The sequence below is a fragment of the Corvus moneduloides genome, chromosome 6, assembly GCF_009650955.1.
Source record: "Corvus moneduloides isolate bCorMon1 chromosome 6, bCorMon1.pri, whole genome shotgun sequence".
Lineage (NCBI taxonomy): Eukaryota > Metazoa > Chordata > Aves > Passeriformes > Corvidae > Corvus > Corvus moneduloides.
The window spans coordinates 59,972,090-59,985,288 of record NC_045481.1 but is presented as its reverse complement, the minus strand read 5'-3'; the positions used below and the strand labels follow the sequence as shown (position 1 = coordinate 59,985,288).

The 13,199-nt window shown below is 37.4% G+C and overlaps 1 protein-coding gene across 3 annotated transcripts in view; it reads left to right on the top strand.

The window, feature by feature from the left end:
- NELL1 (neural EGFL like 1) overlaps positions 1 to 13,199 on the top strand; it is a 366,267-nt gene that overhangs the window by 246,428 nt on the left and 106,640 nt on the right. For all 3 annotated transcript variants that reach the window (XM_032112441.1, XM_032112440.1, XM_032112439.1), the window contains exon 14: positions 6,131 to 6,253. In XM_032112441.1, the coding sequence (XP_031968332.1) occupies positions 6,131 to 6,253 (123 nt within the window). The remainder of the gene's footprint in view (positions 1 to 6,130; positions 6,254 to 13,199) is intronic.

Below are 13,199 nucleotides of genomic sequence, written 5' to 3'. Positions count from 1 at the left end.
CTCTAAGTCTCTTGGTGTGTAGAAATGTTTGCTGCATTTGTGGTTCTGCACCCCACAAGCTGACTGTTATCTCAACAGTTTAGAGAACAGCTTAGGTTTCTTTTCAGTGTTACAAAAATATTAATAAATGGATAGTCAGAATCTTTGCACAGTGTATTCCAAAGATGAATGTTTTATTATTGAAGTATGAAGGCTTTGAGGAAGTAATGAAAGAGAATCCTTACAGTAAAAGAATTGTTTCTATCTTGTAAGCAAGTTTAAAGTGGGGCCTTTTCTTGTAATAAGAAGTGAAAGTAGCTATAGTGAAAGACCCTTCAATGGAATGTCTCCTGTAATTCCATGCCAGTGTCTGTCTTTTTTTGAAGAGCATCTCTATTTAAAGAAAATGAAGATAAACATTTCGGCATTCTTGCTTAAAAATAAATCCTGTGTTAAGTGTTTCTGTTTAGAAATTATAGGCTTGAAATCTGTTGCTGCCTGCCCTGCACAAAAGAGAGCTATCCTGATTTTTAGACTCTTGATTAAAAGGTTCTTATCTTCACTATTTATTTTTTGCTATATATTTTCAACGTAGGGTTCTAAGTTTCAGTTGAATATTTTAGACAAAGCACAAACAATACAAATTCTAGAGTTATTCCAAGCATGCACAGACAAAAAAAAAAAAAGAGAAAGCTAAAGTTGTGTAGGTCTTGCTGTTATAGCCCATACAAATCTACTAAGTGTAACAGTGTTGTCTCTTTCAACATGGGAAAGTAGAGGCATCCTATAAATTCCATGGTACTTCTGGAAAATGCATTTTAAAAATATACAAACAAAATATAAGCAAAGGTCATATTCCTCTTAGATAATGAATAGAAAATTATTTTTTTGAAAAGATCTCTTTAGTGAGAATATGGGTATTTATAGTACCCAGAACTCCAAGAGTATAGAGCTATGTTATTTTTTGACTGACACTTCTGATACTGTCAGAGCTGCCTAGAATCTTTCACAAGCACTGCATTTCATGTACATATGAAGGGAGAAAATTTGCATTTACGTGTAATTGTTTATGTATATGTTTAGATATGTGTGCATTTGCTTTTATAAATACATGACAAATCCTTTTTTGTACCTTACATGTGGTCTGAATTATTTTTTTGTGGTTGTTTTTACAAACAGTTTTGCAGTGTCATGTGGGTGGTTTTATGCAGCATGTATTACCTCAGGCAGGCAATTAATCTTTGTCTGGCACCTTTCCTTCTGCCCCCAAGTGCTTTTCCTCCTGCATTCTCCAGTTCAGTTTAGCCCAGAACAGAAGGTATTTTTTAAGTACCATAAAACAAAAGTATTGTTGTGATTCCTTCACAGAGATTAAAAAAGTGGAGAGTAAGAAGGATTTGACAGAAATATGCGTACATGAAGGTTGCTGACTTTTTTTGTCCTAGTTTGAATATTCCAGTTTATACTTCACACTGAAGTGATCAGCCATCAGCAGTTGGAATTATTACTCATTTGAGGTGTGCAGGAGCTGCTACAGCCTGGTCTGGGTTAACTTCCTTAGCCTTAAATAGATGTGTTTTGAAGACAGCTAAAAGTTTAGTTAAAATTTAAACAAGTGGTTTCGCAATTGAAACGTGGTGTGATTGGATGCCTGCTGCTGCTGAAGGTGTAGCTAATACAGCTATTAGAGACCCTTGGCCTTTCTCAGCAAGTCTTCTCTGGCACTTGTGTTCCTGCTCTCCTTTGGCCTCAGGTGTTACTCATTTGTTGTTTTTACATAGTAGATGTTGGTGTGCTGGGCTCTTGGCTTGGTTGGGGTCCATCTCCTCAAGCACAGGGGACACAGAGTGGTCACAGCTGTCTTGGCAGCTGGGCCGTTGTGCTTCCTTCAGCAATTTCTTATTCATTCCATGTCCTCGTGTCTTCCATGGGAAATGTTTTCCCACTGTCACTGGGGAGCTGCTGTGTGTGCTCTGGTATCAGCATGCTTACAGAGCAGTCTGTGTTTTGGTGCAAGGTGTGTTTCTGCTGTCTGTAGGATGCGTTGGGGCTTCTTATAATAGGATGTGCAACTGACCATCTACCTGAAACTATTTTGTGGTGAATTAACTTTGCTTTTTATGTGATTGTTACCTCTCTTGGTATTGAGATGAACTCTGTCACTGTCAAAATAAACTTTGATTAGGCTGCTTCTGAACAAAGTAGGGGTAACTGTAATACTCGTCTTAACTGTGCATGTGCTGGTATAAAACTACCCACACACATTAGACAAAACTACCCACACAAACATTAGACGTGTGATGCTGTTAGTGTGGACTTCTAAGGCGATGTATAGAATCATACAACACAGGTGATGGAGATGTGTTTTTGTAAAAGGATGATTAATTCCTTACAAGTGATTTTGGAGGCAGATGGCCATTCTCAGGTGAAGGCTGAAGAAAGAATAAACTTCATAGTAATTTCTTCACAAGGTGGCCTGACCTGGGTGCGAACTCAGAAAATTCTGAGAAGATCCCCTCTAACATTTTGGAAAAGTTCATGAAAGCTTTTGGAGATTTTAGGCAGTTTTTGTCCAGAAATAAAACATTAAGTTTAAATGTGTATTTTGCTGGCCTTAGCAGTAGCTTGGTGGCTAGGAAACAGGGCCAGGAGAGCTGAAGCATCAGAGATGATGCGTCCTTCCACCCCTCAACTCTGCTTACAGGAAGAAGAAATAAAGTAGAAAGGAAATGAGCAGTGGACATTTGATTCTTCTGGTTTTTTTGCAATAGAAGATTGAAATCCTTTAATTTTCTGTAAAATCTTCAGTAATTGAGGAGTTCAGAAGAATGAAAAATGCTAGGGAAAAAGCAGAATTTTGTAATGTCCTTGTTTTGTAGAGGGGGAAAGAAAGGCTCAGTAAACTAACTGATCTTTGGTGGCTTTACCATAAAGCATGAAGTTTTGAGTAACAGAAATGTGGAAGACAGTTCACAGAGATTTCCGAAACAAATTAACTTGCATGTAAGAAAACAATGGTGCTGCTCTTGTAGCTATTAATCAGCAATGGTACCTGTTCATGAAATAAACATTAATAATCCAGGTGAATGAGAGTTGGGTCAAGGAATTCTGTCCTTCTCAGTAAGCCTGCTAGTTCTTTCCATCTTTGATCATGAGCTCATTTTGTGTATATTATATAGCAAATAGAAGTCAGAGAGATGGGTGACTTCAGTGGGACTTAATGATGACAGTTTCATTCCTGAGCATGCCAGCTTATTTGTTTACATGTACATGTATGTGTGTATAAAAAACTAAAAGTTACTTTTGTTTTCTTTGTCAGAGTCCCTTTCTTGTGCTTCTCATTTCCAGCTACAAGGGAAATGGTCAAAATAAGACAACTTTGGGCTTTTTGTCTTGGCTCTGCCCTCTTCGGTGTTTTGGAATGATGCTGTTTGTGACTCCTTTCACTTGCTGTGCAGGGTCCTTCTCTGCCAGTTTTGTTTGCTGTCTAGTCAGTATTTGCCATAACATTAAAGCAAGAGCAAGCTCTGTCTGATGTGCTTGAATGGGGATTTTTGGAAAGCAATGTGTGTAAGAAAGCAATGTTCTTTGCAAATTAATCACAATCTCCTTTGAGTTTAAACAGAGCAGGAGCCCACTTTCCATGCTCACTTCCCATTGTGAACACACAAGTGTTCCAAAGGATGAGCTCCTGTGAGGGCACAGAAAACCCACTACTTACTACTTACTACTGACAGATTCTAAAGGATTTTTCATCTGGATGAAAAGAGTTTTGTACCTTGGCAGGAAATCAATGCTTTCTCATTCTTATTAGGCCTGTAGCAACATCAGCTATAGACATCCCTACACCAGGGAAAACTTCATTTAAAGTTCCCATCATTGCAGCCATATTGCTGCTAAGAAATCTTGGGATTCCTCATGCAGATGAGGTTCCCTTAGTCCTCCTTCTGTCAGCAGCATCAGGATGTCTCATGAAGGGCAAGTTCCCATTTCAGATTTGTTGCTGACTCTTTAAATTATATCAGCTTTGAAAAAACTGACCTCTGTTAAACAAAGTATTACTGTGGGATAGCTGCTCTGTCAGTGCTAAATCTTTTGATATTTTCAGCATCTGTAAATTTGCAGAAATGGTAAATAGTGATTTACATTGTCACAGTCCTAGAACAACACAGCAGACTAGCCTCTCTTGTGTATTTTGGCAAAACACGTCTGGTACCACTGGGAAATCTTTATTTATACTTGAAGTGCTGAGAAGGTAATAGACAAATTTTGGCAATTGTTTGAGTAGGAACGTTCTTGTGTACACACATGAGCCTATCACAAAGGCGTTCTCATTATAGTTTGAATACTAACACAGGAAAGCTAATGACAATTAAAAGTAGGAAGAGAAGGGAGAGATTATGGAGAGGGTGTCTCTTTTAAAAGAAAGCATAGTTCAGCTTCAGCTGCTGTAAAATGCTTCCTTGGAGGGTAGCTTGATACTTTCTGTGTCTGACCCAGCACCCTGAGACCAAAGCAGCAAAGAATCAGCCTGTGGTACAGTTTCTTTAAAGACGAAGGAGAGAACCGGCAGCCCTTCAAGAACCCTGGCATCCTGAATATTTAAGGCCTCTGAAAATTGGCAAGAAGCTGAAGTGAATTACTAAGCAGAGCTAGGGACCAACATAAACTAACAAGTATAAATGCAAGCCTGAGTTTATCAGCTGAAGCCAGGCACCTATGAGAGTGTGTGTGAGTTTCTTGCTAAAAGCAAAGAGTGAGAGGCTGATATATTGCTTTGATGCTATTTAAGAGAAAATAGTTGCAATCCACATAATTTTGCTGTCAACTGTATTTGAAAAATGGAAAAACATGTTGGATATATGTTCTGCAAATAGTTATCAACAGTGTTCCAGAAGTATTTGGTTTAGTGGATTCTTTAGAATTCATCATTCACATCTTACATGTGTCTTGAGTTATCTTGAAATTGGCTGTTGTTCTATACTGTGGCAGAGTGAGAGCATTGCAGAGGTTAATTGTAGCCTGTCAAAGCCTGTGATGCTGCTGTTCTCCGTGGAGCGACTCTTCCAAAGGGCTTAGTTTAGTCTGCAAAAATGACTATTTTGCTCGCGTTTTAGAGGCACTGCCTCTCTGTGATCTATAGAAGGCTAGACTTAGTCTGTAGTCCTTTGAACACCCTGATGCACTGGTGAAAAGCTTAAGCAAATCCTAATTCCAGGAAAGCATAGCTTTTACCTCTCAGCATATGGATATCAGCCTGATGATTGCAGTTGCATAAAGGAAGTCTACAAAGAAGGGTTCCAGATTCTGATTTTTTATTATGTCTGTTATCTGTTGTGTGATTTTAAGAAAATTCATTGCATCCTTTTGATTCCACTGAAGAAAATTTTAAAGGCGCCAGTGCAAAAGTGTTAAATTCAGGCTTTCTTTTTGCAATCCTACTGTATGAGGGAAGCTCCTTGTAATTGCTGGAAGAAGCGAAAAGCTTTGGGGTCAGGTCGCTCGTCACCTCTAACTCATGCTTTACAAGAACAAAAAGGTAGCAGGAGAGTGAAGTGCAGGAGCTGTGGCAAATTTGGCTAGGGGCAACAGTTAAGAGTTGCTGGATGAAAGCAAAATACAGCCTGTTTGTCTGGGGGCCTCTTTGGGGCTTGATGGTATGGTTAGTGCTCTAAAAATGTGAAATGCTACTACGTCCTATTAGAGAAAGAGTCAGTTCAACATGAGTTAGAGCAAGCAGTTGTGACAATTGAACTGTGTAGTTAAAGGGCGGGCTGGTAAGGCCCCTCTTGTGTTACTTAGCTTGTATTTATGATTATTACTGTTGGTGATGGACAGTGATGTAAAGGTTAATCTTCACAGCAGATATTTTTCCCTGATAAACTTCTTCATAGCTTTTTGTCACAGACATACTTCGCCTCCTCACCAATTCTTTTTTTTCTGTTTTTAAACCTAAAGAATTTACTGTTGCCATGCACATATGGGTTTCTGAACTGAAGCAAGCCCATAGCTGAGTCCCATACCACACCCCCAGCACTCAACCATTGCAGCATCCTGGTTATCCCACTTGGTTTTCAAATGCCACATCAGCTCACTGAAAAGCTCACTGCATATTGTAAATTTTTTTTCCTTTTTCCTCCCCCCCACGTAGAGCATGATGAGTGTGGCAGTGGGCAGCATAACTGTGATGAGAATGCAATCTGCACTAACACTATCAGGGGACACAGCTGCACCTGCAAACCTGGGTACGTGGGCAACGGGACCATCTGCCGAGGTAAGTCTGCTATTGTAGAGACACCATAAACGTGTCAGGCTTTATTAATATTTGCTGACAGTCACCTACATTCTGGTAACTTATGATGGCTGGATTTTGCAGTGATTTGCTTTAAGACATCTTCTGGCAAATGGACATGATGGGAATTGATTTGTGCATAACTTCTTAGGAAGAAGGAATTATTTTTTGAATGCAAGGAAAACTTTCATTTGCTGCACTGAATACTGTCATTTGAGCTAGTATAATTCAGCTTTTGAGTGGTGTTCATGTTTTATAAACTGTGGATGGTATGTACTGTCACCTTTGGCTTTTAAGTTTTAATGAGATGCATTTTAAATTAGGATAATTGTCTTTTATGCTAGCATCATGTGGTTGTTATTTGACTACTTGCATCAGAATCATGATTTTTTTTAACATATAAATCTTTAAATGTGTATTTTGAAGATTTTTCTGTTATGTAAACAAGAAATAATGATAGCTAGCCATGCTTTCTGTGAAGTATTCATTTATGGCATGCCATTTTTTTTTGGTAGAGAAAGAGAAGCAAATATCTCCTGTAAGGACAAAGGAGGGTTGGATTAGTGAGGGCTCTGTCTTGAAGTCCTATTGAGTTGTAACTCATGCATTTATGAATTATATTTGTCTCATAAACAGCTATTTTTTGTCTTGTCTGAGTTTTCATACTTTGCAAACAGGATTACAGCAATAGAAAACTAAATTTTAGGGGGTTTTTTGCAATGACAACAATTGAAACTGAGGAATGTACTGGATAAAACATTCTGTACAATTTGGGGCACAGCAGGCTGGATATTAATTTTTCAGAGTGTTGTAAATTGGCCAAACTGTTCCTTAAAGGACAATGAGCTTTGATGTCATTCCTGTTTCAAGCTGAAGAACTTCACCAAGATTGTCCTGTCAGCTGCTGAATTAGCCACCATCAGATTGGTTTTGAGATGACTTTCTCTGGGTACTTTCCACCTATGCCAGAGCATCCCTGCACTTAAAACTAAAATGGTTTGTAAAGACTGAAGAAAGCATAGAAAAATGTACTGAAAGTGTTGGGCAAGTTAAACCTTGGCCTGTCTATACTGAAGATCAACAGGCAATACCAGGGAGAAACTCACTGCAGTGTATTTTCAGTCTTTGATTACAGTAAATATGAATTGCAGCACAGGCAACTTGAGTTTCAGAGAAGTCCGAGTACTGAACAGCCTGACTGTAGTATTTTCTTTTTATTATTATTATTATATTAATTATATTAATTATATTTCTTTGAAACTGGGATGTTTGGATTAGTTAATAAAATCGATGTTTTCACACTGGTTTTCTTCATTTGCATACCGTTAATGTGCCAAAAACTCAAAGTGAAACTCCTACTGCATATTTATTAACCTAGTAATGTTGTAGTAATGAAATTGCACTGAGAAATGCAATAATGTTTTTACTCTCAACGTTCTGTTGAAACCTGAGCTACTAGAGTATATGTTTTTATATATAGAAATGTTGCATATTGTGTATATTTTTAGTATACCTTGAATTGTAGATGCAAGTGTAGTTGTAGTTGCCTTTTTGAGAATAGATATGCATGAAAATATAGGGAAATGTGTTCTTATATTCTGACTGGGAAGCATCAACTGGAAAGACATCTGGAGATTATAGAAAGGGGTTTGCAGTCTAATAATTACTGAAGTCATTAAGGACAAGAATAATCCAGCACTGCATGGAGTAGTCATTACTGCTAACGAGCTACTGTTAGAATCATCTTCATTTCAGTAAATTATAAACCACAATACTGTGTTTTATAACTGTTTAACACAGTACTGGTTTGATTTTCTGAGCCTGTGGTTCTGTGGTTACTCGAGGTTTTCACAGGTTTGGATGATAATTGAAGAAATGTTCCCATTTTGCCCATGATAGCAGAAACATCACTTCTGCCTGTTTTTTTGCCAAGTTTAACAGTGATCGGTCATCAGTTACCTGCCACACAGTTTTCTTGCACAGATGCTGGGCCTGGCACAAGGAAAGAGGTGTGAGCATGTCAGGACAACTACAAACTGCTGTTGGCTTGTAGTATTTTAGGACTTTATCTTCAGGCAATACAGATTGGAAAAACATAGATAAAAGTCAAGGTGATATGTTTGCTGTAATACCATCTGAAGATAAGATAAATGTTTTTATTCTCCTTGAGACATCTGCAAGCTCTTTATAAATGTTTACATGTTATAGATGTGTACACACACAAAACAATGGTTCCAACTACTTCTGAAATAATACATCTCTGTGGTTCAGTAGGAAATCTTACTAATATTGCTCAGCAAAACCATAAACAGAAAAATGATGATTTTATGATGAGATAAAAGGACTGGCTTTGTGCATGATTCTACAGTCCATTTCAACAATCTATTTTAGCAGTGTTACAAAAAATAAAATCACAGTAATGATCCTCTTTGGCTTTAGTGAATAACACATTGATAGTCTTTATAAAAAAACCAGGATACTGGTTTTTTTTTTGTTTTAGAAGAGAAAACCTATGTAGTTGAATTAAATTGTATTGTGGACTACTGGCAAATATAACTCCATTACTCTGGCAGGAATTTGTGTTGTTTGCAATTTTTGTGAAAAGCACAGAGAAATAAAAAGGAACAGAAATAATATGGACATGAATATAATGATTGCTGGGGATTTAGGGGAAAAAAAACCAAACAAAACCCAAATAATGAAGAGGAAATAGAATATTTTTTTTAAAACCCCGTATAATCAGACTGTCACACATCTTGAGTAGCAAAAACTCATGTGCATAAAGAATTGCATTATTGTAAATGTAGTACACTGGGCTATGTAGAGACCAGATTGTGTCAAAAATGTGGACACTGTCACAGAGGAGGGTGGTGAAGAAAGGGCACAGACCAAGACTTGAAGGCACTTTAGCATTAAAAGAGATACTGCCATAGTTTAGGTAGCACAAAAATGGAAAGAGAAGTGGAGATGAATGCAATAGAAACTTTACAAACACATGGTTTTATATATATATATATGTATATAGACAGTGAGACAATAAACTAGAGACAAATAAGATTTCCTGTGGATACTCTCAGTTTCCCTGGAAGAAGCGAACTTTAGCATCTCAGGCAGACACTTAAATTGGGGTACTAGATAAGAGCAGAATGAAGCTGAGGTGAGCTGAAGTGGTAAGGCAGGACAACACTGTGCCATTGCCATCAGTAAGCTGGACAGAACAATGGACTCAGAATCAGGTAGATTATATCTTAGGATTTCTTCGGAAAATGATAAGTAAACCAGAGAGATCCATTCTGGAAGAAATGACAGCATCAAAAGCAAAGGACAGAGGTATAACTACTTGTATAGAGAGAGATTCTGAACCTACAGAATTGTTAAATTGCTCTTTTCTATGAAGTAAACTTCTGAAAAAATAGAAAGAGGTAAGAGTGATTTGGGACACAGAAAATGTTATAGGTGGATACTAGAAGACATGTCATGCCCTTTTACTTGAATTCTCTAAGTTAATTATAGAAATCATAGGTGAGGGTAGAATAAGGACAATTGGAGCAATTTCACGAAACTTCATGATAGGATGTAGTCGTGCAGTGCTAAGGCTGCACTTCGAGTAGAAGGGAAAGGTGGTAAAAATTGGTTTAGCAACTGAGTGCTGTAGTTAAAAAAAGTTGTGGTGGGCAAGTGGTGGCTACTTGGTACAGCATGGTACTTTGAAGTGTGCCTGTCAGGATGGACCTTGTGGGAAGTCAGTGTTTAGTGGCAATAGTTAGATGAAAGCAGTTTCAGTTTCCTGGGACAGTTTCAGTTTCCTAGGACAACCAGGTTTAAGAGTAACCATAGACAGGACTGTGTGTGTGAACATAAAACACTGTCGTCTATAACATGAATAAAACTCACTGTCATAGTTTCAGCTGAAGAACCAGGGATAGCAGATACAGAGATAAATACCATTTTCAGACCTTAGAGGCTCTTGGTCTGTGTTCTGTTCCAGTGTTTCTGTATGTAATCTTGACAGGGCTTGAATCTGGGAGGCTGGAAAATGTATCGGGGGAAAATGCCTTTCTCTGCTTTTTGTCTTGGTAAGTTCTAGTTCCAATTTTGCTTGGCAGCCTTGCACCACATGCTGTGGAAGTGACATGCTGAAGTAATACGTGCCATTTGTTTAAAACATAAAAGACTTTGTGCCCCACAGTCTCCTCTGCCTCAGTGAGAGGGAAGGCAGAGAACACTTGCTGTGGGATGTACAGTCCTACAGCTTAGCAGAGTTTATTATAGAGCTTGTGCCCTGTACCACAGACTGAAGCCAAAGGAAAGAACCAAGGCAGATTGAAACATCATAAACTTTCTTAAAATGAGTGATAGCATTTGGGATTAAATGCCTTAAGTAAGCCCCCACCCATCATATTTTACCAGGAACAATGTACAAGTGGCCATCCAGGTTTTGTTGCAGTTAGTTGTTTTCTTTTGTACAAGGAAATTTAGATGTAGTGTACAAGCCTTGTCCTAACTCTTGGTATTTTGTTCCAAATGTTTGTTTTAAAGCATAAATTCTGCCCACAGACATCCTTATATGCTATCAGAAAGATAGAAGTGGCCTTGAACATATTCAGATGCTAAACAAGAGCAATTCTTCAGAAACATGGACGAGGTGTGTTTGCTAATCTTTCTCATGTAGCTTTGTCATGGAGAATGAACAGAAGTCTAGCAATTAAGTGCAAATACTGTTCACTGTACTTCCACATTTTACATGTATAATCTGTCTAACAGGTATATTTAGTGTGCTATTAATATCTCATTTAGTGGTTTCTACTGAGGTGTAGATTTATTGGAATGATTAAATGAGGTGGATTTAGTTACAATCATACACCGTAAAGCAAATGTGTGCAATATGACTGATGCCTGGGCAGAAAAACATCAGGTATTGTGAAATAAAAATCAAAACAGTGTTTATTCTAATTAATATTTAGGCTGTATGATGGCTTATTTCTGCCAGAGTAGAGACCATTATTATTTTTCCTGTGTTATATTTTTCTGCAGCATTACACAGGAGACTCTTAAGGGATTACAACTCAGTATATAGTGGAGTCTTAAAGACTAGAGCTGTTATTTCTAAGTGACTCTTACACCAGTAATTCTGGTGTAATCTGGAAGTTTGTTTTCTTAGTTGCACTTACGTATTTTTTGTTTCGGGATATGTGTTTAGGAGTGGGCTTGTTACTGGTGGACTTACTGGTCACTTCAGGAGTAAATTATTTGGACCCTTATACAAAAAGCAACTTGATTTGGAGCAGATACTCTTATTTTTTGTATGGTAGTGGGGATAATCATAGGGAGTCTGTATTCATAATACACCTAGAATGTTTCCTGACAACAAGAGTACATCTCAGGCTTCACAATTGCTTCTGTTTGATGTCAGTCAGTAAGTTGGCCTCTTTTACACTGTTTTAATCACAAATTATAATTGGATGGACATGTTGCTTTATCCAGTGACATTCTGAGAGCTGTCTTGCACTTCTGTTTTCTTTGTTTCAAAGCAGGCATTTTTATATTTCTTAGTCGGAAATATATTTAATAATCTGAAAGATGTGTCCCTGAAAGAAGTTGTATATCTTCCAGTGTGTAGGCAGTGTAGTGGTGGTGTAGTAAACAGATGATTAAAGAGAAAGAAATTTTTATGTGTTACAGAATTTCTCCTGATACAAAAAATACTCAAGAGTATTTTTAGTAAGAGCTAAAGAAGAAAAAAAGTAATTCTCTTTGGTTATTTCTGTACTGAGTAGTCTGCTTTTTGTGTCCCTTTTACACTGACATCAGCAAAGCTAAGGTAGATTAACTTTAAATGTCAGCAATGGGAGACAGTCAGAAATGCTGGTATCTTGATATTAAAGTATATCAGATCACTCTAAGGTAACTAACTGCCACTTAGGTTTATGTTTTTTGCATGCATATGTGTCTTTTGGAAGTGGAGTTGAAAGCCTTTAGGAAGCATTGGAGTGAGTTATGAATATATGTAGGCCAAGATGGAAAGAAACAAACATGACTTTCCCATAGCCTTGGAATTTCTTGTGGCTATAAGGCTTTGAATGGTTGATATGCCTTATCATGGCTTTAATTGCTGTTTTGGTGTACTATTCACCAGTCTCATGAAAGAATGAGTGAGTTTTGCTCACTTATTCTTTCATGCTGAGACTTTTCATCTTCATTCTTCACAGTCTTGAGCTTTGTATATTTTTTCACAGCTAATATATAATGAATAAATCACTGCAAAAGCAGGCAAGTGCATTCATGTGCATTTTGGTGTCACATGGCACATGTGGAAAATGCCATGCCAAGTGTAAGACACTGGGATAGTCGCACTTTTTGGGTGAGGCAGTCTAGATATAATTGATTTAATAATTTTAAACCAGTATAGATTTGTACAGCAATGCAGTTAGAATTCTTAATTTTTTTTTTTCATTCTAAAACTAGCATGGCTGGACACAGACTCAAGACAGTATTGTTGAAGCCACTAAATTTTCTGTAGTCCCAAATCCACTGTACTAATAAAAATGAAAATTTGAAATCTTAATATAAGAATCTTTGTATTTTTGTTCATTATTAGATATTTATCAAATGTGGTACAGTCATTGTAACCTCTATGTTTGTGTTTGGATTTTGAGTTATATAAACTCCCTTGTGAATTTGCCACGTACTTTTTAAACTCCTTCAGTTCTAGTGCTGTTCTTGGTTTGGTTTTGTACTGTAATGATTTAAAATAATTTTTATGAAATTAAGATGATTTATAATAACTTTTTCTTGCCCTTAAAAGATCATTGCCTAGATTTAGAGGTATTGAAATTCAGATGTAATTATTTTTGTATGGGTTGGGTTTGTGTGGCCAGGCTTTGGTAGTGGGGGGGCTACACTCCATCTGTTTGTGCTCCTGAGGAGG